General features: G+C 32.7%; 1 protein-coding gene across 1 annotated transcript in view; it reads left to right on the top strand.

The window, feature by feature from the left end:
* LOC129980731 (short transient receptor potential channel 4-like) overlaps positions 1-15,127 on the top strand; it is a 36,427-nt gene extending 21,300 nt beyond the window's left edge. Inside the window, exons 11-14 of the mRNA XM_056091112.1 lie at positions 2,805-3,009; positions 4,200-4,385; positions 9,846-9,902; positions 15,071-15,127. Coding sequence (XP_055947087.1) covers positions 2,805-3,009; positions 4,200-4,385; positions 9,846-9,902; positions 15,071-15,127 — 505 coding nt within the window. The remainder of the gene's footprint in view (positions 1-2,804; positions 3,010-4,199; positions 4,386-9,845; positions 9,903-15,070) is intronic.
* Positions 15,128-16,321: the final 1,194 nt, after the last annotated feature.

Raw genomic sequence — 16,321 nt, 5'->3', positions numbered from 1 at the left:
TTAAATTGTAGAAAATCTTATATAATAAATACATGCACAAAATATATAGTAGTATTTAAGAATATTTTATGTAAATATAATACCAAATACAAATTTAAATGTGCATATATGCATCCTATTGCTTGCCACGCATTCTTCTAGAGCGTTCAAAAATATGCGGGCCTTGGGAACGCGCAGAGCGCAGTACGCAATGTGTTAAGTACTGAATATTATAATAACTTCATTTTCGATGCTGTGAGATTATATCCGTTATATCCCTCGTCGTAAGAATATATCCATCGGGGTCTTGGCTCTCTAGAAAACACATAAGACTGGTCTTTAAGATTCAACAATAAGTGGTTGGGGGTATATTCAAATAGGTCTTCTGCTATAAATACTCATAGTCGAAATTATTTCAACCTACTTTATATCTTGTGGTGAATAGCATATAAGTCAGTTAACAACTCTTCTACCCGAACGATTGTTTTGGTATAATTGTTTAGTTACTGGACTGCTAACCACAAGGTCCCAGGTTCTATCTTCGTGTATTCCCAATTCACTAAATTGGTGACCGCGGACAATGAACCTTCAACCTTCGTACAGCTGTTGTGGTGCCATCTACCCGCAACCAAAGCCGTCAGACTCACTTGACGCAGCAACCAAAGTCGCCAGACTCACTTGGCGCAGCAGCATCAGCAACCACACACACTCGCTACTCAAATGGGTAGGTCCATTAAAAAACAACAGCTAAATATATATCACCACACAACAGTCATATCGTTAGTCTCACCTCCGACTCACTGGAGGGAGAGTACTGTGGTGAATAGCATATAAGCCAGTTAACAACTCTTCTACCCGAACGATTGTTTTGGTATAATGGTTTAGTTACTGGACTGCTAACCACAAAGTCCCAGGTTCTATACTCGCGCATCACATATCGCTAAAATCTCTATAAGATGTGGCTCTAAGATCCTTATCAGTATCGACAATTTAGCGAACAGTTCATCGAAATTACTATATAACATCCAGTTTGGATGTTATATAGTAAGTTTCTTGAAATCTATGTGAGTAAAAGCTTGAGAACTCCTACCGGCACACTAATAACAGAAAGCTTAGATGAATTCCATGCCTGGTCTTCACGATCAGTAGAAAAACAATGGTTTCAGAACGGTTTCAAAGTCCCCTCGAGTTTAGTGGCCTCATGTTCAGACTGGATTATGAAGTAAAATGTTTTCCTTAATGGAAAGCCGCTTCCCAACCTTGCTGAAAAGACAATAAAAATTTCATCACATAATCATTTCAAAGAGATGGTTCTTAACATAAATGTCATTGACATTTTTTTATCTATGGCAATCATGCACACATAATCCCATAGGACCAGCGGCGTGACGAATTACTGTCATCCACATCGCATGTGGTACATTTTATACTGCTTATCAATAATTTTTAGTTGTACAACTCATTAATAAGGCTCCTTCACTAAATTAATCAAGAATTAAGATCTAAGTCTAAATTTCTGCCTTTAGATAAAAAAATTTCTGTTGGTAAAGAGTGGAGAAAGAAAGCAAGCAATTGGCATTCTTTAGAAATATATGTAATCGTAAGTAGGGAAAAAAACTCAACAAGCTGGCAAAAAAAATATTTTCAGTTACCGTATGATATATGATCAGGAGAAAGTAGTTAAATATCCTAGTGAACATTAAAACAGTATTTTAAGAAAGTATTTTTAAGAGAACCAGAAAACTCGTCCCTTCCATCTTCTACTTTCTTTTCTCCAAATTGATTACAAAAAAAAAACTGTCGTAGTCGATTCTGCTAGAAATTTTAGCCTAAATTATATTCTTACTTTAGATACACGTTAAAGCTTCCTGATCATTGTCCCTTACCGGAAACATCATTGGCCTACCTATTTTCCAAATCTGATGAAGTTGTGAGAATTTATTAAAATAATTTTATATGTATATATATGTATTTTATACAATCTATGAAAGTCTGACCAGTGACCCATCTATGAATCTGACCATTACATTTATGGCTTGGAGAAAGGGTAGTATTCTCCAATAGACAATGAATTAAAATTATATAACCATTGTCTTGCACTAGTATTTAGAGAACATAAAAAATGAAAGAGAAAAACGTATACAAACCAAATGCTATTGATCGATAATAATAAGTACATTTACAAAATGCATGATTACAGAAAATGTTGAAAATTGTTATCACTAGATATGAGGTAGACTTTATAATAGAACAGGAGCATGTGAGAAGCCATTAAGATTCTTGGCGAGGAAATTACAGAAACCCAACTCCAATATTCTCAACATAGTATGCTGGGTCTTAATCAAAGTTGTCAGATGACGCCAGAAAGAATCATTTATGTAGAACTAACGATTGATATACTGGAGCATCAAATCCATTTCACCATTGTTGAAAAGTTACATTTCAGTGTTAACAAGCATCGTGAGTGTATTATGGTTCCAGTGTGTTTGAACTGCATTCAATAACATTGGCTGATCTTCCTATAGAAATATTGAGAGATTTTACCCATTCGAATATAGAGGATGTAGAATATGTTTATTTTCTAATCGCCCGCAATACCCACACGTTCATGTATCATGTAGGATTTTCAACCATTACCATGTGAAAATGATGCTCTTGTTGTATGGTATGAATTAATTCGTTTATGAGCAACAATTTCCCATCACTGAAGTTTATACCTTCTAATTTTCTGGTCTGCTACACTAATTCTCCATTAACGTCTACTCAATCTCCGTATTTTGTGATTAGGAAAAATTAAATTATCGCATTCCCTTCTACTAATTTAGGCTCTCCAATTCTTTTACGACTCTCTTTTGGGGAATGTTTGGAATGTCCGCTGCTGAATCAGCCGACGTTGTAGTGGAGGATAACACTCATGATTTCACGCAAGCTGTTGGTCGAGCTCTCTTTGCCACCTACGAGCTGCTTATGATCATTGCTCTGGTGAACACTCTTATTGCCATACTTTCCAATACATTTCAGAAAGTCGTTGTAAGTATAAAATTCCTTTACATTTCTCTTTGCAATATTTTATTATACTGGCAACCTTCGGCGGCCAGCTTGTTCACCCAGATAGGCATTTTATTTTGTTACGCATTAAAAGAAAAAAATAATATTGTTACAAATCTATAATGTTGCTTCCCAGCATGGTTAGTTCAATCACTGGAAAGACCGTTTTACGATCAGCTCTTTTGAATGCTGATCGAATGCCGAATCAGTGATCTCAGGGCTTGCCGACTATTTGGCAACTTGGTGGCGAATTTAGAGACTTTGGTAACAAAATCGATAATACTGGAATCTTTCAGAATTTTGGCGACAGAGTCAATAGGAACAGGGATATGCCTGATTGTTCCATAACCTTCCCTTCCCAGAGGGGAGGGAAGGTTAGGGATATGCACCGAGAATTATAAAAGCCCGGCAGTCTAAGCCAAAGACAGTTGAAGAAAGAGTCACCGAAAGGTTTAGAGTCGCATAGCGAGTCAACGGCGAATAGATATATCAGTCCAGCGAAGTACAAGCGTTGTGTGGAGCTCAAGCGTTTGCTGAATTGATCTGTGTGCCGAATCCAAGTGTTTATTACAGAAGCAGCATTTAATCGTGTACAGAGTAGTTAGTCATGTAGTAGTGAGTCAGAAAGTGGATACAGCTAAAGCGAGGAGACAGTGGAGAATTGCAGGCATTTGGAGAGACCGTAGAGGAAAGCTACTTAGATTCTCTCCTCCTGCTGAATTCTGTCTGGCCGCTTTATGTGCTGTGGTTGCTACTACTACCGATTACTACTTGTGGGCTACTTTTGTTGCAGTGGGCTGCTGTGTATTGCGTGTGTTGTCTGTATATTCGTGTCTACGTAATATTTGGTTCGTGTAAAGTCCTGAATTTGCTAGAGTTTTCTGGAATAAATATTTTAGATTTTAAAGGAATGTTTCTTCATCGACTAATAAATCGAAAGAAACCCGAATTCATGACAATATAATTTTGAAAATATTTTTCTCTTTATCTTATTTTGTATTAGCTATATAAAATTTCATCCGATTAATAACTTCTTACTAAATGGATTTTGAGAAAAATGAACAATAAACAGTTTGTAAACGTATAACTAGTTGGACATTCAAGCATCATTCCACTGTGTTAATGTATGTCTTACGAGCATGCTTTTGACATAACTCATTTTTTCCTGACAGGATAATGCCGATGTTGAATTCAAATTTCACCGCACAAAACTATGGATGCACTTTTTTGATGACTCGACGCTGGTGCCGAGCCCATTCAACCTAATACCGAGTCCAGGTTTCTTCAAAAATGTGGGCATTTACTGCACTGCCCTGGCAAACAAGTCTCCCGACGTGCAAGCGAAATTCTCCTGGCAGGTACCTAAACTTTCCTTTTACTTACATAAACCAACGGAAGTCATCTCCACTCGACTTTTTCGTATGCTAATGGTTCGTTTCGTACTTCTTAGTATAGTGAAGAAAAGTCGGTATGTATTTAAGTTATCTCCCTTTCCCTCAATTGAACTAAGAATTTAATACCTGCAGTAAAAATTTCAAAGTTTGTGTAATTTTAAATATGTAAACAATCCCGTTCTAATACTTTATGCACAGCCTCTTTAAGTACACATTATTAGCTTTAAAAAGGTATTCTTAATTTTCATGTACATTGACCGACAGCTTTAAAAATGTAATAATGCAGAATTATTTACATATTAATAATACATGATTGTTTACATAGTTAAAATTGTAGGCTATACAATTTTAAATATGTAAACGACCCCGTTCTAATACTTTAGATATTGCATCTTTTAATATACGTTTATTAAAATGGTGTTGTTAATTTTCATATAAAATAATCGACAGCAGATAAAGCAGGGTGATTCCTTTTTTTTTCTTGCGATTCTGCATAGATTTATCATAAAATATCTATGATATCTTATCTACGAATATATCTAGATATATAGGATATCTATGATCTATCAGGTCTCCCTGAAATTTTGAATCCAATTCGTTAAAAGCTGTATATTTTTGAGTACGTGAAGCCATTCGAAAACACGTGTTAAGTAAATGAAATAGGGTGCGTAGCTTCCCTCTAATATTGCAGGTCACTATTATTGCAAGTAATGACAAATTATATACCCTATTTCATTCATTTAACACATGTCAAAAGACGATGGACCTGTATATTTTCGAATATGGGAAGCCATTTGAAAACACGTGTTAAATGAATGAAATAAGGTATATAATTTGTCAGTACTTGCAATAATAGTGACCTGCAATATTAGAGGGAAACTACGCATCCTATTTCATTTATTTAACACGTGTTTTCGAATGGCTTCATATACTCTAAAATATACATACCGGTCTGCTTTGGTAAAAAAATATACAAAATTTGGTGGAGACCTGCAATTCTTATGACAAATCTATGACAATCACAAGAAAAAAAAGAAATCGCCCTGCTTTATTCAGCTGTAGATTATTTTATATGAAAGTTGACCATACCATTTTAATAAACATACTAAAAGATGATGTGCCTAAATTATTCATAGGGGATTTTCTACATATTTAAAATTGTACAAACTCTGAAATTTCTTACAGTAACACTCTTTTTTGATGTTATGAAGGAATTCTGCCAAGGAACATTACCCAGGATACAAATTTTGGTTAGCATACCATGATTATATCCGAATATATTTCACATTTTCCTTTATATAATTTATCACTACTTGCAATAACAGTGATCTGCAATATTAGAGGGGTTGTTTCCATATTTAAATGTGTAACATTTAGATATTCTCTGGACGTCAGGAGTAAGTTTATTTTATTTATTTATTTTTCGAAAATATATAGGTCGATCAACTTTTGACATGTGTTAGATGAATGAAATAGGATATATACAGTGGATAAAAAAAGTATTGGCTATTGCCTATAAATGATCATATTTGCTAACAAAGTATGTTTACAAATTTTATTTTAACATACCGATTACAGAAGGAGAAAAGACAAACAAATATAACGAAATTTTCATTTAAATATTTTTTTTAGTCAAAATCTACGAGAAAATCCAAAATTTACATAAAAAAAGTATTGGCAAAATTATGAAATTGACAAAATTATGAGCGAAAACAAAATCAGTATATGTTTAGTACTTTGTATGCATACCTTCTGCATCTATAACAGCTTGTAATCTATTCCTCATAGAGGAAACTAAGGTCTTTGTTGTACTGTTGGGAATTTTGTGCCACTCTTGCAAGAGTAAACGTTTGAGGTCGTCTTTACTTGAAATTTTATGTTTCCTGATTTCTAGATCCAGCAGGTGCCATAAATTTTCAATTGGATTGATGTCAGGCAAGATTGTGGTGGGGTTTTTAACTGGCGAGGAGCATTGTAGAGTAGCCATTCACGGGTGTGATTCGCTGTATGCTTGGGATCATTGTCTTGTTTAAAAACGAATGATGTTCCCGAGCCAAGATTTTGGGCACTGATTTTTAAGTTATGGCCCTAAATGTCAATGTATGTACGTGCTGTCATAATACCATCAATAAAATACAGGTTGCCAACTCCATTAGCTGCCATACAGCCCCAAACTAAGACGCTGCCTCCACCATGTTTTACAGTAGCAGTTAAATGTTGCTCTTCCAATTCAGCATTTGGCCTCCTCCACACATATCGTTTCCATCACTGCCGAAAATGTTAAACTTTGATTCATCGGAAAAAATAACTGTGTCCCAAAACTCTTCGGATAAATCAACGTGGGATTTTGCGAAATCTAACCTCTTTCTCCTATTTATTTGCGAGATGAATGGTTTCTTTCTAGCTACCTTTCCATAATAACGTCCCTCGTGTAAAACATTCCGTACAGTCTGTACGCTGAAAGTCTTTTGCGATGTGAAAGCAACATCTCTAGATATCTGTGGTGCACTTATTTTAGGGCTTTTCGTAACCTTGTTAATAATGGCACGTTTTTCTCTTGTAGAAAATATTCGAGGTCGTCCACTTCTAATCTTATTTTCCTTTGATCCTGTTTCCTTGAAATTTTTTACAACACTTCTGACAGTAAATAAACTTATATTCAACTGCACTCCTATAGCACGATAAGTTAAACCTTCATTTCTGAGCCTAATAATTATGTTTTTAACACTAATTTCCAACTCCTACGATTTCGAAGTCATTTTACTGCAGCAATCGCAAAATAATGCACAGACACTTTTGGAGTAGTTTTGCAGACTTTATCGAATATTACTAATCAATATCAGACAATCGAATATTAGACTAATCAATATTTTTTGGACATGCAAATTTTCGATTTTGAAAGAAAAACTCGTAGAGAATGCAAATTAAAATAAAAGTTTTACTATTTTTGTATATCTAAGATGTCTTGTATTTAATTACGATAGCTAAAATTGCATAACATTTTATTTATTTGTCAATATGAATAAATTAAGGCAATTGCCAATACTTTTTTTACCCACTGTAATTCACATTTTTCTTTATATAATTTGTCACTACTTGCAATAACAGTAAGCTGCAATATTAGAGGGTTGTTTCCATATTTAAATGTGTAACGTTTAGATATTCTCTGGACGTCAGGTGTAAGTTTGTTTGTTTTTTTAAATATCGGTGAAGTTACAATTTACGAGGGAAAATGTTTTGCTACTTCAATCATTGCGAAATATTTACATTAAAAGTTTTTGCAAGAAGTTGACTTTTTTAAATGCAATATTCAATTTACAATAATTTTTACAATTTCAATACAATAGTTTTTAAAATATTCAAGAACATTTAAAGTTTTGTTTAAAATACATCTGAGCCTGAATTGTCATTATGCTGAAATCATCAAAATGGAAAGTTTTACTCTATGATTGAAAGAAATAAAACTCAATATATTTTTTATTTTTTTAAAAGAAATGTTAATTTTAGTGTCGAAATTAATATCTTACCGATAGAGAAATAGAAAATATTAACTGATTTTTATTCTACTTCCGCTTTATTCCTGCATACTATTACTATCATCACTGCTTATTATTCATAAACAGACATGAAACTACATTATTTTTACGAGCAAATAAAAAAAATATTTATAAAACTGAAAAAGATATAACTTATTAAGATGTCAATAAAAGTCGAAATTTGTATGATTATAAGTTCAAACCTCTCCTAGGTCATAATTTTGAAACTAACAGACCTAGATGAATGAAATTTGGTTTAGTGGGAAAAGGATTGCTGTAGTTTTGAAATATAATGGAAAAAATGGGTGTTACCATTGGAATTTTTGAAATTTATTCATATTTCAAGGTATGCAGGACCCCTTAGGAAATTTTTAATTTAAAAGTCTTTAAACATACGTTAATTCCTTTCAAATGATTGTACGGTTTTCAATGGCGGAATAAAGCTTGGCGAATTCTTTTATTTTTCGTGACTGTATTTTAATTTAATTCATCTAACTATTTGCATTTTTCTCTTATTTTGTTAACATGGACTTGGAAATATAAACGTGTACGCTTCTTATAGACAGATTTGTACAAAATTTGATAGAAATTTATAAATTTAAGGAAAGGTGCAATGAACCATAGCATTAAGTTTCAGACCTACGGCTGGTTGGGGTTTTGAGTTATGACGTGTGAAAACTGATAGACTGATAGACATTTTATAGGGCCCATGTAATTTTGAAACATTCTGAGTTTCATTAAAAATATTTCAACAATTACGTTACTTTTTCCTTTGCCTAATTCGTATAATAGAGCGTTTTAATTTAAATTAATAGAAAAAAATAGATGCATCAAATGTATTATGTCCAAAAATTAATTCTCGAATAGCAAAATTTAATTTTAAAATTAAATACAAACTATTTATTTCAATTTCACTTCAGTTCAATTGATGTAGTTTTTATCTTTAGATACTGTTACGGAACTTCCTCCACTAAATCCATAAAGTCAGAGGAGTTCGCTTATTTCTGGTGTATGATGTAACACAATCCAAAGGCCTCTGAACAAACGACGACTTTATTAACATGAAGACACGAATACGCAGACAACAAATACACAGTATAGATGCACACAAGCATTACACAGCAACACACTTAGAACAAACAGCAGTCCACAAGTAGTAATCGGTACTAAACAAGAAACAAGCACACAAAGCGATCAGACAGAACTCAGCAGGAGGAGGAAATATACATAACTATTCACTAAGATCTCTCCAAACGCCAGCAGTTCTCCACTGTCCTCTCGCTTTAGCTGTATCCAACTGCCGACTTACTATTATACGACTGGCTACTCCTCACACGACTCGATGCTGCTTCTATAATAAACTCCAGAATTCGGCACACAGCTGAATTCACAAATCATTTGAACTCCACTCTACGCTTGTGCTTTGCTAGACTGATCTAACTAATTCGCCGTTGACTCTCTATGTGATTCCAAACCTCTCGATGACTCGCTACTGTTTTCGGCCTGGGCTGCCGGCCTTTTTATAGTTTCCAGGTTCTCGAATAATCAAGAATATCTCAGCTCCTATTGGTTCTATCGCCAAAATTCTTGAAGATTTAGCATCATCCATTTTGTCGCCAAGTTTGGCATCAAGCCCGATCAGCATCCAATAGAGCTGATCGTAAAGCGATTTTTCCTACAATGCTATTAACCGTGATGAGAAACAATATTACAGATTCGTAACATTACTATCGTGCGTTTAACAATGAAATCTCTTTTGTACTCTTCAACAAAGATAATAATAATAATGATTTAAATCTCGAATTTCGGACATCGTAGCATGATCTTTAGATTTTATTCGTCTAACTTATTTTTGCATTGATAAAAACCTATAAAACTTTTTTCCTAGCGTTGCTGTTACGTGGAACGCTTGAAAGATATTAGTGTGGACCCAGGCATTTATGAAGTAAGTGAATACAATGCGCTACTTAAATTTTTAAAATTACTTATTTTTGTGCCATAAAAATAATTTGTTAAACATTCAGCCCACTCCTAAAATACATCAGTTTATGGTATCTTTTTAGAGTTCGTGAATTTGGAAAATAATTGCAATTATTTTATTTCAAAAAAGTGATTTTTGAGTGCAGTTTCGAAATATTAGCTGTAGGTTTTATCTACAAACTAATAAAAAGAAACGTTTCAGGGTTTTTTTGTCCTATTTTTTAAGTAATTGAAATGCAAATGTAAATTAATTCTAATCCCCTTCGGTAACAAGCTGTTATTAATAGTATCAATTTATTAATATCAAAAAATTTCCATGAATTACATTTTATTACACCAAATAAAAGTTCTATTTTAAATTATGCTTATATTTTCAGACAGCATTCTGACTGCTTGGCAGTGCACACAAAGTGTGAAATTAAGTGACGATATCTATCTAGTTGTCTTAGAGTACGTTTTGACATTTCCCCATTTCCCACACCTGATAATTGGCATTCCGACCAGATGTAACATCACCTGTTACCATGCACATTGTTAAGTGCTTCCGGACTGCCAAATGGGGGATCTTCTTTGTGGGTAGAGTCATTGTGTCTGGTCATTAGTTGTATCAAGATAAAGAATCAGATGTGCGTTTCGTCGATTCAAAGAGATCCATCATATTTTCAAGGAAGAAGAACGTCAAACCATCCATATGTTAAACTTTTTTTCTATTATGAAGGAACTATAATTAACGTGTGTTCGGGAGGAGTCAACTACAAAGATGAATCATTAACGGACATTCCCACGATCGACTGAAGACCATTGAGGTAGCATTGCTGAGTAGCTAATGGGTGATAAAAAGTTCAATAGCTGTTCAGCATTGCTTCTTCGCATGGAACTCGCACCAATGAGAAAATGTGATGCTTTTTGAAGAGAAGGAGAGAACAGTGAGAGACATTTAAGACGGAGTCTGAGAGATGTGAGTGTTGGAAGGTGTTCCTGATTTTGTGAGAAGTGCCGTGTGATTCGGGCTTCTGTGTTAGTATCCACCCGATAAAGATCAGTGGATTTTTGGAACTACTCCTGGAGTAGCCGTTTAAACTAACAGCCTGTTAGCGTTTTTTGTGGTGCTTATTCTTCGAATTCATCGTGGAACTATTTCATGATTAACTTTCAGCCGTTGTGTAAATTTTGTAAATAATAGTAACCCAGATGAGAACAAGTTGTTTTTGCGTACGTATATAAGGCTGTAAATAACAGAATTGTTTGTTACATTATTCTCTTATTTGATCGGTCAGAATCAAGACATTACAATGTGTTCAAGTTTCATTTTTCGACATCTGTCGAAAATGGAAAGCGGTTAGGAGTAGGCAGTTTATGATGGCATATATAAACGCCATGACCTTTCAAACGAAATAAAAATTGGCGAAACTGATGTAGTGATTAAGGTTGGGGGTTCTATCATGGTTTTTTTTGTTTTGTTTTGTTTGTTTGTTTTTTCATATACAGAATGTACAGTAAAGTAGTGATTTTGAGATTTCTCCTCGAAAGTGGAAGATTGTAACAAACATTTATTGGTGACATATTTAAAGGGCCATGGGCAGTGGCGGATTTAGGCATTTTGTGGTCCTAAGCAATGAAGATTATAGGTTCTTTTAATAAATGGTCAATTTAGTTTCATACTTCAATAAATATCACGTTTTTGTAAACACAAAATAAGTATTTTTTTAATTCATTTATTTTTTAAATATTTATATAATGGAAAAAGTAACTAAACTAATAAAACTTAAATAAATTAACCATAATTACTAATTAATTATTTATTTACTTACGAATAAAAATATTTATGATCAGATTATAAGAAATTGATAAACTTCAAACAAACATTAAAAATTATTATTTTCCGTGACCTATCAAGCGGAATATAACATAACCAATTTAAATGAACAAAAATTATTTCAATATTTTAGAAAGAAGTAAATAATTTTTCTTCATTTAGTTATTTAATAATTCTTTTAGTTTATTTAATATGGTTTTAAAAATTAAATATCAACACACTTTATACTCCTAATATGTTATGATTAATAGAAACTGTATTTTTTTACAAGTTTATTTGACAATTCTTAATATTACTAGGCCTAGTGGCACTAGGCGGCTGCCTAGTCCAAAATCTACTACTGTTGGTAAACTTTCATATAAAATAAAAATTATCAAAACCGAGCCAACCATTATAATTATTACTAATCATTATAATACTAATAATAATAATTTAACAAACTCGGCATATTTCTTGAAGCGAATTTTACTAATTGTGCACGCAATAATACAGTAACACAGAGAAAATTTAACATAATAAAAAAACATTAATTCAACGAGTAAAAATATGCTTCTTCTCTCCTTTTTCATTTAAAAAGAATAACCTATGGTAATTTTTCCAATCTTCGCTGTTCATTTAACTTTTTCTTTAATGTAGAAATCTTCATTGTAATTATTTGTAATGCCAAGCCAACACTCGGCGACTTATAAGATAGACAGTAAACAGCACATGCGTAAAAAGGGATTGATATATATTTGCCACAATTTCGTAAGATTGATTCAAGCATTCCATGCTTGGCTACAAACTGCAGTTTTAGCATCCCTAGTGTTTCTTTTTCACCATGTATCGTATTAAAATGATGGATTTGCATACAGAAACACGATAAAATAAAAAAAAAATGCCAACACATCTAAATTAGGAAAACTAGAAAAGAAATAGCAAATAAAATGAAAAAAAAACACATCCTCGTATCAGAAAGAAAAAAGAGCAAAAAATGTCCGAATTAATCTATAATAAGTTATCAATTTTTTCATGCCGAAAAAACCTCCGAATTATACTGCATGCGCAGTAAGCAAAAAATACGATACAGCGGTTTATTTTTGCCCGGTCAGGACAGTTACTTGCCATCGACTGAACAGTATTTTTTAGCCTTTCTGCGCATGTGCTGCCTACTAGCCGTCTTATAACTGGCCGAATGTAAACCCGGCATAAGAGAAGACTTTGTGACACAAATTTATATAAAAGTGTCCAACATTAGCATAAAATTCTACATAGCTATACGTTATCTTTCTTGGTTTAAACCAATATCTAACAATTTAACCCTATTCGGAACGGAATGCTGACATCATTTAAACTGAGTGGAGTCACTAAACTTAGTTTAGTGGCTCTACTTCTTACCTAAAAACTTAATAAAATGAAAGAAAACACATTTTTGATTTTTGCTCGCATATTAGTTGCACGTCAGCTCAGTTGTAATAGCAGGAACGCAATAGATAACTGCTATTCTACCCAAGTGCTCGATTCCTGATAGGTTGGGATTCTCGTATAACTTACATATACTTTTAGAGAAGGGTATGAAAAAGGCTGGCTTCGCTTATACCAGCAAAGGATTTCAACAGGAAACTATGAATTTTAATTTACGAAACAGGGCCGAGTTGAACGAAAGCGAGACTTGGTACAAAGTTGGCTTGCAGGATCTTAAAATAAATTTCGTACCATAAAATAATATTTTATCATATTTTGGGTTTTATGAAATTGCACAAATTGGTAAGATAAATGCTTAAGTAGTATATGAAAATGAGAATTAATTAAGTTATTTTTATTAAGTTAACATTTCAGTTAAACAAATAATTTTTATTAAATCAGAAATAATACCTTTATAAATGTAAAAAATACAATTTAGTTTGTAAATTACGAGAATAAAATCACACGAACATGCGAGAAACTTTTCACATGTTCTGAAACAAACTCCTTAATAATGTCATAATAATTTAGGTTTTTTTTGTTTTTTGGAACTTTGAATTCAATAGATAAAATATCTAAAGAAGCAAATCATTCTTGATTGATGATACATCTCAAGTAATTATTATTTTCAATCCTAAGAAAGATTATAAATTTCGATTCCTTTTAGAAAAGAGATAACAGCATTTTCGACTACGGAGGAATTATGTTGTCCATCTGCAAGTTTACTTAAGATTCAAAGCACCCAACATTGCCCCAAATTGGTGGATGTTAAATGTGCCAAAATCGCATGATAATATATATAATATTCAATTGCATGTATATACTCATGTTCGAAATAAAACAAAATAAAAACATCTTCTTTTTTTTTTCACAAAATCAATCAGTGGCGTGAGGTCTTGTATGCTCACCTTCTGGCTGACTCTAATTGCAAAAAGCAACTCAGTCATTAAAAAAAAAAAAAAAGAAAGGAAGGAAGAAAAAAGCGATTAAAAACTTGTTACAAACAATTTTTCTCTAAATTTTGAAACGCTTTTAAACCATCGGTAGTGGTCTCCCCAAAACTTTCTCGTATATTCTTTTATGAAATTGGCGTACAATAGTTAAGAAATATTGAACTTTGGCATGAGTTGGGCATTATTACTGAATTTATCATGCCATCCTTGGTAAGTTTTGGGGCGTTTATCTCTGGCATGCGGTATCCGAAAATTGAATTTGTGTTTTAGGCGCGTTTTTTTCAACCTATTGAAACAAAAATTTAACACAAAACTATATTTGTAGTCACAAAATCCCATATCTCATATTTAATATACTTAAGCCACTGCGTTTTTTGTGTTATTGCATTTACATGTTTCAGAAAGTACAGACAGACAGACGGTCAACCCTTTGTTGGATGTGGCTCAAAATTTGAAAGATGTCTATACTACAGATGTTAAATCTGTGCGCCTTATACATTTAGCTCTCCTTTTTTTTAGTTATTGTGTTAACTTATATACGAACAGCCGGAAAGACAGACTTCCTCTGAATGGATTTTCTTCAAAATTTGATAGAAATCTACGAATACCGTATAACAAATTTTGTCCGTCTAGCTGAAAGCGTTTTTGAGTTGAGTATCTTTGTCATAGACAGACAGATGGACATTTTTCAAAAACGTATTTTTCGAACTCAGAGCGATCTAAAATGTGAGGATTCGTCAAAATCTCGAAGTCGAATTTTTTGACGATTACAATACTTTCTCTATACTACGCATGCGAGAAAGTAAAAATTAGTATTTTTTAAATAATTTAATTGATAGTCCCTAAGTCACTTGAGCTTTTTTTTTTTCGCGCCATTCACTGGTATTCAAAATTATTTCATGTTCTAACTTTGAATTTCAGGCTCTCATGTCCAGTCTTGTGCAGCGGTATTTCAGAGCCAAAGAAGGAGACGAATGAAACTAATGTTCATGATTCATCACCAGCGATTATCAATTATCGAACTTTCGAAAACTCATTCATAATTCTGAGATGTTCTGTAAATTCCTCATACGAATAAATGCATTACTAATTCTACTATTCGATAGCAGTTCGTTTTCTCCATCTGCATTTATTTAAAAAACATAGATAGTAAAGTGCTGAAGAGGTTGTTGCTCCGCTAAGGAATGTAATTTCGTTAGAGACAATTTTTTAAAAAAAACCTTCAAAAATAATTACATTTTTGAGAATTTGCTTAAAAAACATGTATGAAACCAAAATATATCTATTAAGTGGCAAAATATTTTAAAAATAGGGAAAAAAAGTCCTTTGGGGGAGGCTAAAAAGAGGTATAAAACAAAAAGAGGTTAATCAAATGATTTGCTTAACATTTTGCAAATAGATTAAGAAATATATTATCTAGCTCTAGAACTAAAAAATAAATTGTATTTTTATCCATTCTTTAAATATTAGTGCTTGACTGATAAGTAACACAAAATTTTCAAGGGTTTTTTTTTTCCCACTTTTTGAAGTACTAAAGCAATTATAAAATATTTTGAAATGAATATATTGCTTATTCTCTAGTTCAGGAACTAAAGAATATATTGGTCTGGCTTAAAATCCAGTGTCCGTTTGATAAATTAATAACGAACAAGTATTGTCTTTTTCTAAATTTTTTTTATTGACATCACACAAGACAACACAAAAACAATAATATAGATGACAATATTTTTTGTTATTATGGATTTCGATTCATACTTTGCACTGTGATTAACCACGTCAGTTATTGCCGAAATCCGTACGGCGTCTGCCGAGATATGTTTTCTTTATACTCGTGATCACATGACTGGTTGGGAGTGTGCATGCGCCAAAACATATTGAGAAATCATTATACCGAGTTTGATCCATTAGAATTTAATTAATCACGTTTTTCATAAGACAATTTTACCAAAGATCAGAATTTGAGAAAAATATCATCTAAAGATGCAAAATAGCATTAAAATAAATAGCATGTAAATGCAAATATAAAAATCAGTGCAACTTTCCAAATAATAGACTTAGAAACACAACGTTAACGGTTTTTACAAAGAAACCTGTTCAAACATTAAGAAAAGTAAATTTTAAAAAGTTTATAAATTCACAAAAAATCGACTTTTCAATGTAGTCACTTATCTT

This window comes from Argiope bruennichi, chromosome 8 (assembly GCF_947563725.1).
Source record: "Argiope bruennichi chromosome 8, qqArgBrue1.1, whole genome shotgun sequence".
Classification (NCBI taxonomy): Eukaryota; Metazoa; Arthropoda; class Arachnida; order Araneae; family Araneidae; genus Argiope; species Argiope bruennichi.
The sequence above is the reverse complement of the archived record's forward strand: the minus strand, read 5'-3'. Positions and strand labels throughout refer to the sequence as shown.